Raw genomic sequence first — 17,496 nt, forward strand, 5'->3', positions numbered from 1 at the left:
CCAGCTTTGTGATCTGCAGCGTGCCAGCGCTGTGTGCAGGGTTTTAGTATTTTAACATGAAAGACCTTTCTAGAAAGATGGAATAAGGTTACAGTTTGCAGTGTGGGTCCTGTGCCAGCGTGCCGTGGACACTTGGCTCTGGTTGTGTTAATATTCTGGGCTGTGTTTTGGATTCACGACTCTAAGGAAGAAGCAGGGTTTCCCATGGCAGACCCTATTGTAGGCTTCAAGGACAAGGTGAGTATTTCCTGACCGCGTGGTGACCGGAGCGTGGTGACCGGAGCGTGGTGACCGGAGCGTCGTTGCGGTGGAGGCGCTGTAGCGCGTTACCTGAAGGCCGTGCTTTTTGCCGAGTTGAGCCGGGTCTTGGCGGACCCGGGTGCGCCCTCCCCCAGGCTGGTGGCATGCCCGGCCCCGTCTCCCAGGCTCCCTCAGCTCTGATCTCCAGACGCTCCTGTTTGTGACGGCTGGGACGGAGTGGGGAGCACCAGTATGTTGTAGGGCGCCCGTGGTCAGCTCCCTGCTGCGGTGACAGGAAGCCAACTTCAGGACAGGGTTCAGTCCAAGCCGTTGGGCCCATGGCTGTGGGCTTGTGTAGAAGGAAGAAAATCATGGCGGGGAACGTGTGGTGGCCTTTGGGAAGGAGAGAAAGAGAGAAGCCAGGATCCCAGAGTCCCTTCCAAGACACAGTGGCTCACGTAAAGTTCTCCCAGGCTGGGACCAAGCCTTCAGTGCCGGAGCCTTCAGGGCCTTCTGGATCCGCGCCGCCGCCATGCCCTCTGCTGGGACTGGTCCGCTGTTTCTCCAGGGAGCGTGAGGGTCGCTTGGGGACCCTTGTGCTCAGATCTGGGGTTGAACCGGTCATGGTGAGGCCAGGTTGCTCGCCGTGGAGTTGGGGGCTCCGATAACCAAGAAGAGGCTGGACTGCTGCTTGTGGGTTAGGGCTGGAGTTGGAGCACGAGGAGGAACTCGCATTTAGCTTGATATGGGTGTGGACAGTGCTATAAGACAGTAGCTACGTGCATGTATGCACAAACATATGCACATATGTATTTCTGCCCTTAGTCCTGGGGTTCGAACCCAGGGTCACTCCACCTCCAAGCTGTACCCCAACCCTTTTATTTTTTTATTTTGAAACCGCATCTTGCTAAGTTGCTGAGGCTGGCTTCAAACCTGCGATCCTCCTGTCTCAGCCTCCTAAGTACTGAAGTTACAGGCTTACACACCACGTTTGCTAGTAAATAAAAGGAACTGGGGCTCCTTGGAGAAATGGCTGAGATGAGAAACATGTGCCTGGAGCCTCTCATACCGCCGGAAAGGAAAGTCCTCAGCACAGGTGCGCACACGAGGATGCGCCGGCCTGTTAAGGGACACGGGACCACCCGGAAGAGCACCCAGTGGCCACTGCCAGAATGCTTTGAGCAACCAAGTAAACAGCACTGCATTGTAGTGCAAACTATAAAGCACTCATGCAGGTGTCCATTCTAATATAAATGCGGGGTTGAGTACTAAGTTAGAGAGGACGTGCCCCTACCTGACACCCTTTGCAAGTCCTCTCCGGTGTGGCTCACCTTCCCATCGTGGGGCAGTTTTCTTTCTCTTTCATCCTTTTTCTTTCTTTCCTTCTCTGTCGCTTCATTCCCTGGATCCGCAAAGCTAGGCCTCATTCTTTAAAAACAGAAACCTGCGGAGAGCCTGTGTTGTGTATCTAATTACAAGAAAAGTTCAAAGCAAGAGTTAGAGAAGCCAGGAGCCGGCGTGAGGGGCCCTCGGGCTGATGGTGTCTTCACGGGCTTCCCGAGGCATCTGTCCAGTCCTAAGGGGCCTGCCCTGGCCGTAGCAAGTGCACCCTGGTGGCCTTGGTGGAGCCGCGGGGGCCTAAGGTGGACCCCTGACAGCTTACTGTCTAGCGCCCCTCTGGGTGGGCACTGAAGTCCTGGGGAGCAAGGGGGCTCATCTGTAAAATCAGGAGACCAAGAACTTCTTAAGGGTTAGGTTAGCGTTAAATGAGATAATGCACAGTAGAGGAAATTTAAAAGAAAAATTGTTTTCTTCCACCTTTCCCTCTAGCTAGATGTCTGTCGCTTTACTGTGGTGTAAAAAGGAGCTTGCCTGGCATGCTTGAGGCCCCGGGTCCAACCCCGTCTTTAATGCCCTCACCACCAGCCTCCCAGCCCTTAACAGGTTACCACAAGTGCTAGGCAGAGGTCCCTGGTGACCTAATTGTGCTTGTCTTTGGGTGGTCACTGCTCTACCCTCCCCCCTGCTTCCTTCAACCCCCTCCCTCCCAAGGCCCCAGGCTCCAGCTCACCCCTCTGCTGGGGTGTCTCCTCTGGCATCTCTGCAGGGTGTCTGCCTGCTGGAGTCTAGGAGCCGCCCCAGGGCACCGAGGCCAGACCCCCAGGCTGCCGAGCCTGGCATTCAGAGCACCAGCCCGCAGCCGGGTCAGGCTCCTGCAGCAGCCCAGGCCCCTCCCCTCCCGCCTCCACTCCCCTTTCACCTGTCCAAGCCTCTCGCTGGCTCCCTCCTGTCTCCCTGTCCTACTCAGTCCTGATTTGGGAACGCCCACCCAGCACGTTCTCACCTGGCTGGTTCTCAGCTCGGGGCTGGAGCTGGAGCCTGTGTCACGGACTCCCAGGGCCTTGGGCAGCCTGTGCCTGGATGCCCCTCCCCCAGTCTGACTGACTCCATCTCCCTGGCATGGGCCGCCTGCTCTCTGTGCCCCGCAGAGATCTGCTCCCGTGTGACCCCGCAGGGCACGGCCATGCAGGCGCCGTAGAGCAATAAGGAGCTTGGGGTCCACGCGGGCTCGCGTCCTGATGGAGTGGCTGGGCTCCAGGGTGGCGGGTGTCTCCCGTGCTCCTATTTCAGGGCGTTTTATGACACAGTCTCTCCTTAGGGCTGTGGGGAAGGGCGAGGGAAAGAGCTAAGACATTTGCTTGAAGTTGCAGGTGAAAGTGTGGCTGAGACGGGTGCCCGGGCACCTGAGCAGCAGGAGGAGAGCCGAGCTGAGCCGAGCCGCACTGTGCCGCGCCAAGGGCTGGCATGCTCTGCCAGGGAGGTGTCTCTTACTCTTTTTTTTTTTTTGCAGTACTGGAGATTGAACCCAGGAGCATTCTACCTCTGAGCTACACCCCAGCCCTATTTATTATTATCTTTTGTGTGTGTGTGTGTGTGTGTGTCTAGGGATGGAACCGAGAGACATTTGACCTCCAAGCTACACTCCTGCCCTGTATTTTATTCTTTATTTTGAAACAGGGTCTCACTAAGTTGCAGAGGGCCTCACTATTTAGCTGATGCTGTCCTCGAGCCACGATCCTTTCTCAGCCTCCCAAACGCTGGGATGACAAGCGTGCCCACCACGCCCGGCTCCCCAGCCCTATTTTTTATTCTTTATTTTGAAACAGGGTCTCACTGAGCTGCAAAGGACCTAAGTAGCTGAGGCTGTCTGCGAACCACTCACTATCTTCTCTCAGCCTCCCCGATGCTGGGATTACGGGTGTGCGCCACCACGCCGGCTCTCCGTTTTGTTCCTGAGGCATGGCTGATACACAGTGAGAGGCATGGAGTATGCAGTGTATTGGGTAAAAAGCAAAACCAGAGCGCTTGCTCCTGCCAAGGGAGTTCTACCCCAGGGCGTGGCTGAGGACGTGACCTCGGCCCACCTCGTCTATTTTCCCTTTGCGCTGACGCCTGCCCTGATTTCTTCCAAAATAAATTTGTCTGGTTTTGAGCGTCAGACAGGTGGAATCACGCTGCATATATTCTCCAGTGCCTGCTTTGTGTGTGTCTGGTGCTGGGGATTGAACCCAGGGCCGTTCTACCACTAAGCTGTACCCCGGCCTTTTAATGTTTGCCCAGGCTGGCCTCGAACTTGCGACCCTCTTACGTCAGCCCTCTGAGTAACTGTATTAGAGGTGCACGCCAGCCCACCCAGCGTGGCTTATTATGTTTTAGATTTACCCATGCGGTTGGCTTCTTTTGCTCAGAAGTACACTGTTGTACGGACGTACCACAGCTTGCGTATTGACCTCCCGGGGATGGCTGTCGGGACACCAGGATGCGCTGCTGTGAGGGCTTCACCCAACCCTTCATGTTCACGCCTGCTTTTCTAACCGCCTGGGAGGGGCTGTGAGTCCTGCTGTGGCGTGTGTTTAATTTTGAGAAGGCACCAGACTGCTTTCCCAAGTGGTGGTTGTGTTGGTTCCTGTGTGTGTGTGTGTGTGTGTGTGTGTGTGGTACTGGGGTTCCCGGAAGCCCTTCTACCTCTGGGCTACACTCCCACGGGCTACACTACCAGACCTATTTTATACATTTTTATGTGGAAACAGGGTCTCTTAAGCCAGCGCAGCTGGCTTCGAACCTGCGTGATCCTCCTGTTTCCGCCTCCCAAGCGCGGGGATTACAAGCGTGCACCGCCATGCCCGGCATTACTTTTTATAATTTATAAAAACAACTGGGGATTTGGGTCCATTGTAGAAACACTGCCGTAGACCTGTGCCTGCAGTGGGCAGTCCTGTGTCTTGCAAGCAAACTTTAAAACAAAGCTCCTTGGAGCCGGGCGTGGTTGCGCACACTTGTAATCCCAGCATTCAAGAGGCTGACACTGGAGGATCACAGTTTGTGGACAGCCTCAGTTACTTAGTAAGGTCCTCTGTAACTTAGTGAGACCCTGTTTCAAAATAAAGAAAAAAAATAGGGCTGGGGCTATAGCTTGAAGGTTGAATGCCCCTGTGTTCCATCCCCAGACCCGCAAAAAAAAGTAAATAAATAAAACTTTAAAAATTAAAAAAAACCACAAAGCCTATTGGAAATGAGTTTTAAGATAGTCCTAGCATTTGAAGTGGCTGGCTGTCGCAGAGATAGCGGGATGGAGTTACTCTTGACAAGTACAGTACTTACTCGGCACGGCTATGACGTTAAACCGCTTCGGGGCTAGTCACGTCGGCTACTGAAAACTGCAGAAGGGCTCAGAGCTGGCAGGATTTGGGGCGCCCGTGGTGGTGGGCGTTTGTCAGAAGGCATGGGGCCGAGGTGTCTGGTGGTGTGAGGGGTGGAAACGCCTCCAGCAGCAGGGCCTGGCCCTGGGGCCGGGTCACAGCGTCCTGGCTACCAGGAGCCACGCCGAAAGTTTGATGCCAGAAACTGGGGCCCCTGCCGCGCTTGCCTCTGGGTCTCCCCGGGCCCTTTGCCCTCTCCACTCCAGCCTCTCGCTGTGCTAGCAGGTCAGGGCGAGGGTGGCAAGACCGGCAGCCGCCGAAGGGCACTCCAGCAGGGTAGCCAGGAACAGTGGCCAGCGCGTTGGGCGCCGTGGAGGGCGCCGTGACTCCTCCGCAGAGGCCGTTGGCTTGGAGGCAGACCTCCTGGCTGTCCTCACTATTATTTTATGCATCGGAATCATAAACATGGTATGTGTAGCTTAACCGTGTACCACTCACCTGGCGGCTGCCGTATCTGTCCACGCACGGCCGCCGTCTCTGGTGACCTGATTGTTCCACGGTCCCCCGCTATGCGCCACCTCCGTCCTTCAGGTCTCCTTCCGGGGCCGTCACTCTCGCCAGTCCTGCCGTCAAGGTGTGTAAGTCGCACCATGTTATTTTTATCTCCAATAACTAGGAAGTTCTGTGTTCCTCTTCTCTCGTGGAGTCTCTGCTCCTTCGTCTGAGAGTATTAATTATAACTGTGCTTTAAGTTTTCTTCTCCACATTATTGGGGCTCTGAGTTCCTTTCCCGTTTCTTTTCTTGAGGTCGTGTGTGTGTGTGTGTGTGTGTGTGTGTGTGTGTGTGTGTGTTTTACTGGGGACAGAACCCAGGGCACTTCTACCTCTACACTCCCAGACCTATTTTATATTTTATTTGGAAACATGGTGTCACTAAGTAGCTGAGGCTGGCTTCAAATCTGTGCGATCCTTCTGACTCAGCCTCCCAAGTGCTGGGATCACAAGCCTGCGCCACCACACCGGCTGAGATTTTTCTTACTTGTTTTGATAGTTACTTGATTTTATTTACACGAGGTGCTGGGCACAAAGCAACCCTCCAAAATAAAGTTGGAACCTAGCTTCATTCATGTATACATTTGTACTGGAATTTGTACCCAGAGGCATTCTGCCTCTGAGCTACACCTTTTTATTTGGAAACAGGGCTCACTAAGTTGCTAAGACTGGCCTCAAACTTGCCATCCTTCTGTCTCAACCTCCCAAGTACTGAGATTGCAGACCTGTGCAGCCATGCCCGGGTCAGCTATTCGTGTTTTACTAATGAATATTAGAAGAAAATATTCATCTCCTACATTGTTCTGCAATCCAGACACATGGCAGCTTGTAAACAACGTTTAGGAACAACGCTGAGGGGCAGGCAAGAAGGGGGTGCGCACGGCGACACGGCCCGGGCACAGCCCTCCCCTGCGCCCTGGCAGGAGCGCCCCGTGGCAGCCGCACCCTGCAAGGTCACACACCTCCTGCCTGCCCCTCCCTTCTGCACCCCTGCGGTGCCCCACCACCCAGGAGACCTTGCCCTTCAAGGTCCCCTCTGGCTGCCTGGCTGTCCCAGACCTGACCGGGATCATCTCCCTGCTGGTGTGGAGGTGTAACCTGCCCCAGGCCTGCGTGTTTACGATTTTATTTTTTTGGTAGCACTTTTTCTTTGGTAACTTTCTATCAACTTCACTCTTTCTCCTTTGTAACTCTGTGTCAGCTTGGCTCTATTTTCCCCTCTGTGATAGTCAGCTTGGCCTTGTTCCTGGGGTTCTCAGCTCTGTCCTCAGGCCTTTCCAGCGGTCTGATGGTTTCACGGTCTCTGAGCTCTCTCCTCAGGGGTTTTGGCCCCTGGATCTGTACTTAACCCTGGGCTGACAGAGCAGGAGGGCGGATGGCACATGGGAAGCCCAGGCTGGCCCCAGTAGGCCTCACGTCCCAGCTTCTTGGGGGTGGAAGTCTTGAGCCCCTACAAGCTGGAGACAAGTCTGGGTAACATAGCGAGACCCCCATCTCAAAACAGTAAAACAACCTAATAAGTGTACAGCTTAATTCCCGCAACAGTCGATTGTTTACTGGTCATCAAAACTTAGAACCGTGACCGCACAGTTAAGGACAGTGACAGATGTCATGGGTAAAATGGTTGCCTCAGAGGCTCCAGAAGTTAGACCCTAGGCAGTGTTGCCCGCTCTTCAGTAATAAGTCACTTTTCTAACCCGATTTTGCCACCTTTCAGATCCTGTCACCTAGGACAGCATGCCCCTGCCGGCCCTGAAGAGGAGGCCCGAGATGTCCAAGTGACGTCGGGAGCAGTCTGAGGTGAGTGCGGCGGCCCCCACAGTGGTGCGGGGCTGAAGGCGGCACACGAGGCCTCCTCTCCTGTGGGCTCGCCTCGCCTCCCTCCGCCCTGGAGGAGCCTTTAACTGCATCCATAAGTGACTGGCTGGGGATTTTTGTTGTTTTTGTTTGTTTGTTTGCAGTCCTGGGGATGGAAGCCAGGAGCATTCTACCCCCACGCTACAACCCAGCCCTATTTTTTTTTTGTTGTTGTTGTTGTTCTTTATTTTGAAACAAGGTCTCACTCAGTTGCAGAGGTCCTCACTAAGTAGCTGAGGCTGGCCGCAAACTGCGATTCTCCTGTCTCAGCCTCCCAAGTACTGGGATGACAAGCGTGCCCCACCACGCCCAGCAAATTGGCCGGTATTAAAGGATGAGGAGGACGCTCAAGTAAAAAGGAGATGGAGGGTTTTGCTTGCATGGTTGCCTCCTTGTCCCCTTAAACACTGGAGATGTGTGGTGTTGGGATGCAGGGCCTATGGGTCAAGGACAAGAGCTTTATCCCGCCAAGAGAAAGGTTCCAGAGTGGGCAGATCCCATTGGCCAGTGAAGAGGGCCCTCTGTCTAACCTAACTAACGTGGCCCCTCTGTCTACCGGGCACCGTGCGCTCTCTCCAGGCCGCGCAGAGGGATCCGGGCTCAGACATCAGCAGCAGCCAGGGGCTGGGGGTGGCTCCGGCGGAGCACCTGCCTAGCAAGAGTGAGGCCCTGGGCTCAACCCCAGCCCCACAGAAGAAAGCGAAATGGCCAGACTAGTGCCTGGCATTTGACGGCACGGGCCGTGCCGGCTCCTAGCGGGTGCGTCCAGTATCACGTCTCCAGGGACTGGCCACACGCTTTCCCGGGCCCTGGCCTTAAGATCCGGCTCAGTGTAAAGGAACGGAAGGCTCCTCTTGCTCGCCCGTCCCTCCCTGGTGCGCTGAGGAGGCGTCCGAACAGTGACTCAGCGGGTGCTTTTCTCTTTATTAAAGAGAACCGAAACCTTGCTGTGTCTGTCAACCACCTTCCGAGAATGAAGTGATTTGAGGATCTCAGATTCCTTCCCCTTGATGTCCAGTGCATTTCTCAGGTTTGTCCCTCGATCCGCAAGCCTCCCACGTCACCGTCCTCACACGCGCTTCTGGGGATGTCCGCCGGCTCCTGTGTTGGGTGTCTAGGCGCACGGCTCACACGGATGCCCTGCCATCTGCACCCTGCGCTGCCCTGCTCTGGCGGTTCCGCGGCCTTCACCCGAAGGCTGAGGAGTCAGCTCAGGGGTGGGCTCACGGTCCTGCTCTCTGGGCAGAGCTCGGCCCGCACCAGCACTGCACTGACCGACGTGGAGCTTGCGTGCGTGCTGCCCGTAAACAGGCCCTTCCGTGGAGTGTCCTCCTTGGCCTGATGCGCCCGTCCCAGCTTCACGGCCCATCAGAGGCTGTGTCGAAATCCCCCAAGGGATTGGAGTGTGACGACGGCCCCCTTTCCTATGTCGTGCAGGCTCGTGAGCAGGTGTGCCCTGCAAAGAGCCAGGCCCAGCGCCACCTGGAGGGCCGCAAAGGCCCCGGGCAGATGAGGCCGGGCCTGGAGGCACGCTGGTGAGCGGCCCCAGCACTTCCACGGCCTTGCTCAGCCCTTGGCAGGCCGTGTGGCCGCGCTCCACAGGAGCTCGCGTCTGCTAGTCAGAGGCCTCTCCTGAAGGGCTCCTGTGAGGACAAGGGTGCTGGCTGCAGGGTGGCCTGCCTGGGCCAGGGCTGCAGGGCCCTGTGGGTGCGTGGGGTCAGGCCCTGCCATGCTGTTTGCAGGGTGCTGAGCAGAAGCGTCCCCTAGGTGCCAGCTGAAAGGAAGGTGGGAGGCCTGTGCCCACCCCGCGGCCTTTAGTCTCTTCCGTTTCTCTTAAAAAGGCTCCGCACTACTGTGTGGTCGAGTGGGGGCGTCACACTTCCTCCGTGCTGGCGGCCTGGCCGAGGGCAGGGCTTGGCGCGTGAGCTCTCCACAAGCGCAGGTGTGCTTCTGGAATCCCACTTGAGGAGGCCGCCCGGATCTGAAAACCACTCTTCACCAAGAGCTTTGGTTTGTTTTTAAAGGGCACTAAGGCTTGAGCCCAGGCCCTGTGTACACTAGGCTGGCACCCCACTGCCAAGCCACCGCCCTAGCCCTCCAGGAGTGCCTTTCCCTCTGAGAACCCCAGGGAGGGCTAACAAAGCGCCGGGGCCCTCCCGGTCACGAGCGCTCCACCTCCGCAGCAGACACGATAAGGGAAAGTCACGCCGGCCGAGGTCAGCAGCCCAAGAAGGGCGCTGGGTTTTCTTTAGTTTCTGGACCCTACATGTTCTTGGAAATCAGACGCCAGAGGAAACGGGAAAGGTCTAACAAGAACATCTTAGGAAAGAATGGATCCGGAGGAGGAGAGCTTATGAATACTAAGGACGTGAAGGGCCTTCCAGAAGCAGGGCCGGGGCTGCCACAAGCTCAGGGCAGCAGAGTGAACAGGAGGGAGAGAAGAGTAAGCAGCAGGCGCAGAACAGCCGAGCAGGGAGAGCAGGAGCGCGGGGCCGGCAGCCCGGGCGGGGCGGCAGCCTCTCACCCTCGTCAGCGGCCCGCGCACGCAGGTAGGGCTGGCGCAGGGGAGCCTGGCGCTGTGAATGTGCATGTAGCGCGTCCTTTTCTTTGTGAACGTGGCTAGGTGACGGTTTGGGATCCACAGGTGTGACCTACACTGTGAATTAGTTGTGTCATACATGGAGATACAATAAGAGGAAATATGTGAAATGCATTTTTTTTTCTGTGTGTGGTACTGAGGATTGAACTCAGGGACATTCTACCTCTGAGCTACACCCCCAGCCCTATTTTATAATTTTTTTTTAAATTTTGAAACAGGTTCTCCCTGAGTTGCTGAGGGTCTCAAGTTTGTGAGGCTGCAAGCCTGGGATCCTCCTGTCTCAGCCTTCCAAGTACTGGGGTCACAAGTGTGAGCCACTACGCTTGGCCAAGTTCACCTCCTGACTAGCAGTTTACGTTTTTTTCTTTGTAAAGTGGCCAAGGGCAAGCTGAGACTTCACGCTTGGGTGCCTGCGAGTCTGTGCGCATGCGTGTCCTGGGAGCCTCACCCACTCTGTCCGCCCCCTCCAGGGCGCGCCGGGGAAATCATGCAGCCGTCAGGACACCGGCTCCGGGACGTCGAGCACCATCCTCTCCTCACTGAGAATGACAGCTACGACTCCTCGTCGTCTTCCTGCTCTGAGGCCGACGCGGCAGACCGAGTGTGGTTCATCCGCGACGGCTGCGGCCTGGTCTGCGCCGTCATGACCTGGCTCCTGGTCGTCTACGCAGACTTTGTGGTGACGTTTGTTATGCTGCTGCCTTCCAAAGACTTCTGGTACTCCGTGGTGAACGGGGTCGTCTTCAACGGCCTGGCCGTGCTGGCCCTGTCGTCGCACCTGAGGACCATGCTCACCGACCCCGTGAGTGTCGCTGGACCGTGGGCGCAGCTCTCCCGCCCAGCCTCGGGAGCGGCGTCTTCCCGGAGATGAGCCTTGAGTGGGAGCGCGGCCCCGGTGTATCAACGGGGTCGACCTCCTCCCTTTGGGCTGAGTGTTCCAAGGAAGGATCGAGCCAGAACGTTTCTTTTCTTGTGGCACTAGGGACTGAACCCAGATCTGCCACTGAGCGGTACCCAGCCCTTTTTATTTTTTAGACAGAGTCTAAGTTACCTAGGCCGGCCTCACGCATGCGCCATCTTAGCCTCCCAAGTACTGGGATTACGGGCGTTGGCCACCATACCCAGACTGTGTTGCCCAGGCTGGCCTCAAACCCCCGGGCTTAGGCGGTCCTCTTGCCTCAGCCTCCGGTAGATAATTAGGATCTCTTTAGCATTGCATGGCCCTAATGGGTGGAGCGAAGGCCGAGGCTGGGTCCCAGGAGGCACTGCCTGCCAGTCTTCATGGTTGTCCTTTGGCCGTAGCACCAAATCTGACCTCTGTGGCTAAAGGTTGGGCATTATCTCCAGTTACCCCGGCCTGCCCTTCCCTCTGGTTGCCCCGTCAGCTGGCTGGTGAGAGGTCGAGGTCCTGCCCGCGGCCATGCCCGTGGGCGTGGCTGTTGCTCCTCTCTGGAGGGTGGTGTGGGGTGGAGCTCAGGGGCCATCAGGGCATGTGAACAGGGTGTAGAAATGAGAGAGACCGGTGGGTTCCTTTAGGCCTGGTGTAACGGGAGGCCAGGCCCAGTGCCACGACGTGCATCATTCCCAACACCTTGCTGGCCCGGTTCAGCCTCCAGCAAAAAAGGTGGCTCCCGGACTTGGGGCAGGCTCCAGGCAGGGTGGGCTCTCGGCACAGTGGGGACGCTTGAAGCTCAGCTGTGCCCCTCTGGACAGCACCCAGGCTACCCCGAACTCTGGGAGGGCCGGGGTCCCCACAGGCAGCCCGAGCTGCACTCCTGTTAGACCACGAGTGTGGTCCCTTGGTCAGCGGTTCTGCCCACCACTCTAAGCCCCAGGCTGGAGCCTGGTGTGCATCTAAGTACCCGGGCTCCTGACCACTTCGCCAACCTGCCCGTGTGTCCAGTCGTCATGGGGGCATTGCCACCGGCTGTTGACGCTGTTTGACTAGCAGCGCTCTTGGGCAGCCCGTCCCTGGAACAGGACAGTGTCCCAGCAAGGCACCTGAGTGACCGGTGGCCTAAGGACAGACACGGAAGGCGCGATGCAGTCTAGCAGCAATTTTACGGCCTGATCTGATGGCGGGCCTTCAGCCTTAACTGCGTCTCTCGTGTGGGTTTTGCCTTCAGTCGCTGTTAAAGGGTCCTCTCACTCCTCTTACAGCAGCTGCCACCCTCTGCATGGTGAAAATCGCCCATCCCGTCCCTCCTGCCCGCTGCAGTGACCATTCTCTGCCCCCCGGGGCTTGCACCCCTCTTTCTCAGGTCCTGGCTCTCCACGTGACAGTGAGGGAGGGTGGCCCCAAGGACGAGGTTGTAGTCCACGAGTTCCAAGTGGGCATTTCTCAAGGAGAGGCATTGGCCAGCAGGTCAGGTGCCACATTCTGCCCACCCTGGGTCCTGCCCTGTGCTCCACAGAGCCTGTCCTTGCTGGGGCTGGTCCAGGGCCGCTGCCCGGGCCAGGCAAGCGCCTGTGGGTATTTGAGGACAGTTGTTGGCGTGAGGCCTTGTATGGGGGTAGAGGGGAAGGAGGGCCCTGCTGATTGGAGACCCGGGAGTAGGACAGGGAGCCCCACTGTCAGAGAAGGGGGCTGCCGGGTCCTCCCAGGACAGGGGTCGAGCGGAGCCGTGCTGAGCCCGAGACCAGCCCTGAGGTGGCGCTGGGCATCTGCCTCCCAGAACAGCGGTGTCGCCTAGCACATCGCCTGTCGCCGGGGCATGTACATTACGGGGTTCTGTCTTGCACACCCACTCCGTGGGCTGCACTCCCCACAGACACACTCTGACCCTTAGACCCTGCACCTGTGCGCACAGCCCTGCGCCCCCGGCAGCCTGTCCTGGGCGGCTCGCACTCCCTGCTCCCAGGTCACGGCCTGCTGGCCTGCCTCGCGACGCCCTGCCGCCTTCTGCCAGCCTCCTCTCTTCCTTTCCCATTGCCCACCGTGTCCAGCCCTGCTTGGACTCGGGCTGAGGCATGCTCCACCCAGGGACCGCCTGGCCAGGCACCGATGGGGCCGGGGGTCTCGGCGGCAGCTTCCAGGCTGGCATGTGGTGCTCTTGTGCTCTTCACGAAGCGAAGCACGTTCTGAGATGGGTTTTGTTCAGGAGAACACGGGGGCCTGGATGGAGGGAGCAGGTCCCTGGGCACCTCGCAGCCCCTCGGGACGCCAGCCGCCGGTTACCGTCATAGAAGCTTGGCCCGGGCGCCAGTTTGTGAAAGGAGAGGGCACCTCCCATTTTAGCACACAGTATCTTAAGGGGTTAAAGCGTGTGGGCTGCCCACGTCAGAGCTGTCTTCCATGTTTAATAAGCTCTAAGGGGCACCAGCGTCGTGAGTTCTGATGGTCTTACGCGCCGCGGTGACTTCCACTCGCTGACCGCCCCGCACCCTGTGCCGCAGGGGGCCGTTCCCAAAGGCAACGCCACGAAGGAGCACGTGGAGGGCCTGCAGCTGAAGCCGGGCGAGGTGGTCTACAAGTGCCCCAAGTGCTGCTGCATCAAGCCGGAGCGCGCCCACCACTGCAGGTGCCGCGGGGACCCCTCCGCTCGCGGGACGCAGCAGCACCGCCCCGCCGCCCGCCGCCTCCACCTGGCGGTGCTGCAGCGTAGGCTAGGTTCTTGGGCTGCACTTGCAAACAGCCGTGTTTTTGAAGGATAAACACGGCCCAGGTAGACACACCCTTCCCAGGCCCCTCCTCTTGCGCCCTCCCTGCTGGTCTTTGTCCCCCCCCACTCCCCAAGCCCTGGGGGACGCTGATGTCAGGGTGAAGCGTCCATGTATTCCGGGGACATTCACCTGCGTGTCAGAAGTACAGGGACAAGTAAAGCCAGCGTCCCTCTCCGGGGTCAGGATTTGCCAGGATGAACAGGGAAAGAGCTGGGCTGCTGAATGCCCTCCCACTGGAGAAGCCCGCACAGTTGTGGCTATCGTGAGTTTTGAAAGATTTGTGTCCACCCAGCGTGGCCAGAAAGGAAACACAGAAGCCGTGGTAGAGGGACAGTAGGTTAGTGCCACCGCGGGCGGGGTGGCAGTGGGCATGGCTGCATATGGGCACGGTGTCCTTATGGGGTAGGGGGTCTCATGACTTCATCCGTGTAGTAAAAATCACTACATTATACCTTTGAAGTGGGCGAACTATCGTGTCAATGAATTATACCTCAAATCCGTTTAGGACGACCAAGTGGGAGCCTTTGGGAAGTTACTGGCTTCAACAGGCTCAGGGAAGTCAGGCAACAGAACTGTTAAGAAAGTCAGCAGGCATTCAGAACGGCCACAGAGGTGCCGGATTGCTGCGGGACAAAGGAGCCACTCCTAGAGCACAGCTAGCAGCGAGTTAAAGGTGGACGCTGTAGTCAGCTGCCACCCAGACACCGCCAAGCGCAGGTAGACGGGGGGCTTATTCGGCTCCTGGTTGTGCGGGTCCCAGAGGTCAGTCCAGGGAGCCAGCTCACGGCAGCAGGGCTTTAGGATGTGGTGGAGAAGGAAGAAGTTGGCACTCACTCATGGCTCTAGAAAACAGGCAGGGCGAGGGCCAAGCAAGGATCCCTGCGACCCACCTCCGAGCCTGGCTGCAGTGCGGTCTGGGGTGTTTTAAATCTAACCCGGAACAGATGTAGTGAGCATTTTGGGAAAAGCACAGCCCACCTCTAAGAACAGGAGGTGCGGGTAGAGTTGGCCCATCGGAAAAGGACGCGGGCCGAGGCAGTCATCCAGAGGGCCTCCCGGCCCCGGCGCTCCCCCATGTGTGTCAAAGGTCAGTTTTTGGCTCTTACTGAAATCGACTTGTAACTTATAAGCCCACAAAGTCAAGAATGTTACTGATAACTGTGCGTGATCTAATTTTACTGGGAGAGTCTGAAAAAATTGTGAAATATGCCCATGTATCTTTGGCTGTGAGTTGGTTGGTCTGCGTGTTCTTCCTGGAGCTGCAGCTGTGCGGTTTAAATCAGTTGAGACTCTAGACGTGGAGGGAGCGCTGAGCGCGGTGACGGGCCTTCGGCGTGCTGTTTAGGGCGTGTGTTCCAGGTTTCCCCACCTTTGGTTTTATCTGGTTAGATTACTCTCATTTCCCCAGAGCATGAGACACTGAAATTAAACTCTCCATTTCAGTATTTGCAAGAGATGTATTCGGAAGATGGACCATCACTGCCCGTGGGTGAACAACTGTGTCGGAGAAAAGAACCAGAGGTTCTTCGTGCTCTTCACTGTAAGTCGACGCCGCGGGTTCTGCGGGAGCGGGGCCTCTGACCAGGCTCGGTCCGGGGCCGGAGGCTGACTCAGCACCAGCAGCGTCCCACCTTCCCGCCAGGACTCCAGGGCAGCGGTGCTGGCTGTGGAGTGGACGCCGCCTGGGTTGTTTTGGGGGCTGGCTGGGGCTTAAACTTTTCTCCCAGTATCTTAAACCACCACTGTTCATAGGCTCTTACTCGGCAGTGTGCTAGAGCTAATTTTTCCACTGTGTGTGGTTTTTTTTTTTTTCCCTTTGTGGTGCAGTGCTGGGGATGGAACGCGGGTGCTCTAGCACCCATCTACACCCTCAGCCCCCAGCCCTTTTTTTTGAGACAGACTCACCAAGTTGCCCAGGCTGTCCTCAAACTCGCAACCCTCCTGCCTGGGCCTCCTGCTACATGTCCAGGACTCCAGGGTGTTTTAGCACACTGGGCTCCACTACTTACGCGTCCGTAAAGTTGCTGTCCTTGGTCTGAGACGCCCTCGCGTGGGTGAACGTCGTCAACGGCTGTTTCTTCCTTCCCTCTGTTTGTCCCAGGGAACGAAGCGGGGTGTGGGTGGCGTTCATCTTTGCTCCTGGAATGACTGTCGGAGGTCCTAACCTGTCTCCCTCCCCCTAGATGTACATAGCTCTGTCCTCAGCCCATGCTCTGATCCTCTGCGGGCTGCAGTTCGTCTCGTGCGTCCGGGGGCAGTGGACTGGTAAGCCTTGCGCGTGTGCGTGCCCGGGGAGGGCCCCAGAGGGAGAATTGCTGCTCCCGTGTGGAAGGAAACCTTTACCAATATTTTGGGGGTTCCGTTTTAAAGTAAAGAACGGTGGTTGAGTTTTGCCCTGCCGTTTCTGCCCGTCTTCTCAAGTCATGCAGTCCTTCCTCAGTCGGTGGCTTCTCCTAGGTCATTTCAGCTGAATCCCGCGGTCTCGGGCTGTTGCCAGCCGTCCGCGTGTCACTTCCGGGTTGGCTAGCCCACGCTGTTCACGGCTGTGCTTAGCTTGATTTGATGAGCCCCAGAAGTCTCATGAGAGCAGTGTCGGCTGCCCGGCCTGGTACAGGCCGTCGGACGCAGGTCTCCCCTGCGGGGGGGGGGGGCTCCTGGAGCACCAGTAGCACATGAGACGCACGTGGGATCCGGTCTGGACCCCAGTATGATGTCCGTGGGAAGGTCAGGGGGCACTGCGCTCGGGAAGCTGCTCCGCTCCGGGAGAGCTGGGCGCCCTGCAGTCAGCGTGGGGTGTCGCCGCTCACCGCCGCCTCGCTCTCGTCCACAGAATGCGGGGGCTTCTCGCCCCCCATCACTGTGACCCTGCTGACCTTCCTGAGCCTTGAGGGCCTCCTGTTCCTCACGTTCACTGCAGTTATGTTCGGCACCCAGATCCACTCGATATGCAACGACGAGACGGTAGGCGCTCGGGGGGCGGCGGCGGGCGGCGGGCCACCCTGCCTGTCGCCTCTGCATTCGCACAGCGCAGTCGTGAGTCTCGGTCCCTCTGCAGCGGCCCCGGCCCCCGGGAGCTGGCAAGTTCCAGGCATCTGGCAGCCTCTGTGCCCTTGTTCTGCCAGGCAAGTGGGGGTGCTTGGTAAACATTTGTGTGGACGGATAAGTGAATGACAATGCTGGTGCCCTGGCGTGGAGGCCGCTGGGGCCGTCTGGCTGGCTGTCTGGAGGGCAGGCGCAGCCTGGCCGGCCCTGGGACTGGTCTGGCCAGATGACTGCTCCGGAGGCTGGGGCCCCGGGGCCAGAGGCAGGCGGAGAGCCCTGTGCCCTCCTCACTTGAGGACCTCCCGGAACCCGGCGGGCTTCTGGCGCCCCGTCCTCAGAAGGGTCCTGTGTGGGTCCCCGCGGCGCCACTTGCCTGGCCAGGGTCTGCCGCGCTGGCCCGGAGCTGCCCCGACCCGCCCCTCTTCCTGCTTCCAGGAGATCGAGAGGCTCAAAAGCGAGAAACCCACGTGGGAGCGGAGGCTGCGCTGGGAGGGGATGAAGTCCGTCTTCGGGGGCCCCCCCTCGCTGCTCTGGATGAACCCCTTTGTCGGCTTTCGGTTCCGGCGGCTGCAGACGAGACCCAGGAAAGGAGGCCCGGAGTTCTCCGTGTGAGGCCCTCGCCGGCTGGGGTTGTCCACGGACTGCGCTCGCAGACTCGGGTCTGAAAGGGCCTCGGCTGTGCCGGGCGCTCCTGGCCGGTGGGGCACATGGACGAGTGCTGCCTGCAGCAAGCAGCGTGACGTGCCCGGGACTCGGGTGCCAGGCAGACGGCTCCACGGCCCTCACCTGACAGGCGTGTGGCCGCCGTGCAGAAGGCCAGGTGTCCTCACCTCCCCGCGTGGG

At 58.3% G+C, this 17,496-nt stretch overlaps 1 protein-coding gene across 2 annotated transcripts; it reads left to right on the forward strand.

The window, feature by feature from the left end:
* Positions 1-10,435: 10,435 nt before the first annotated feature.
* On the forward strand, positions 10,436-17,265 carry ZDHHC7 (zDHHC palmitoyltransferase 7; the record flags this gene model as incomplete). Of its 2 annotated transcripts, none has more annotated exons than XM_080702159.1 (6): positions 10,436-10,750; positions 13,345-13,469; positions 15,055-15,151; positions 15,795-15,876; positions 16,442-16,572; positions 17,089-17,265. In XM_080702159.1, 6 exons carry the CDS (start codon positions 10,436-10,438, stop codon positions 17,263-17,265), a joined length of 927 nt encoding a protein of 308 aa, XP_080558285.1. The 2 variants fall into 2 exon arrangements, with proteins under 2 accessions (XP_080558285.1, XP_080558286.1); XM_080702160.1 differs by having other exon boundaries at positions 13,348-13,469.
* Between the last annotated feature and the right edge of the window lie 231 nt (positions 17,266-17,496).

The sequence above is a fragment of the Muscardinus avellanarius genome (genome assembly GCF_963383645.1).
Source record: "Muscardinus avellanarius genome assembly, chromosome: 10".
Classification (NCBI taxonomy): Eukaryota; Metazoa; Chordata; class Mammalia; order Rodentia; family Gliridae; genus Muscardinus; species Muscardinus avellanarius.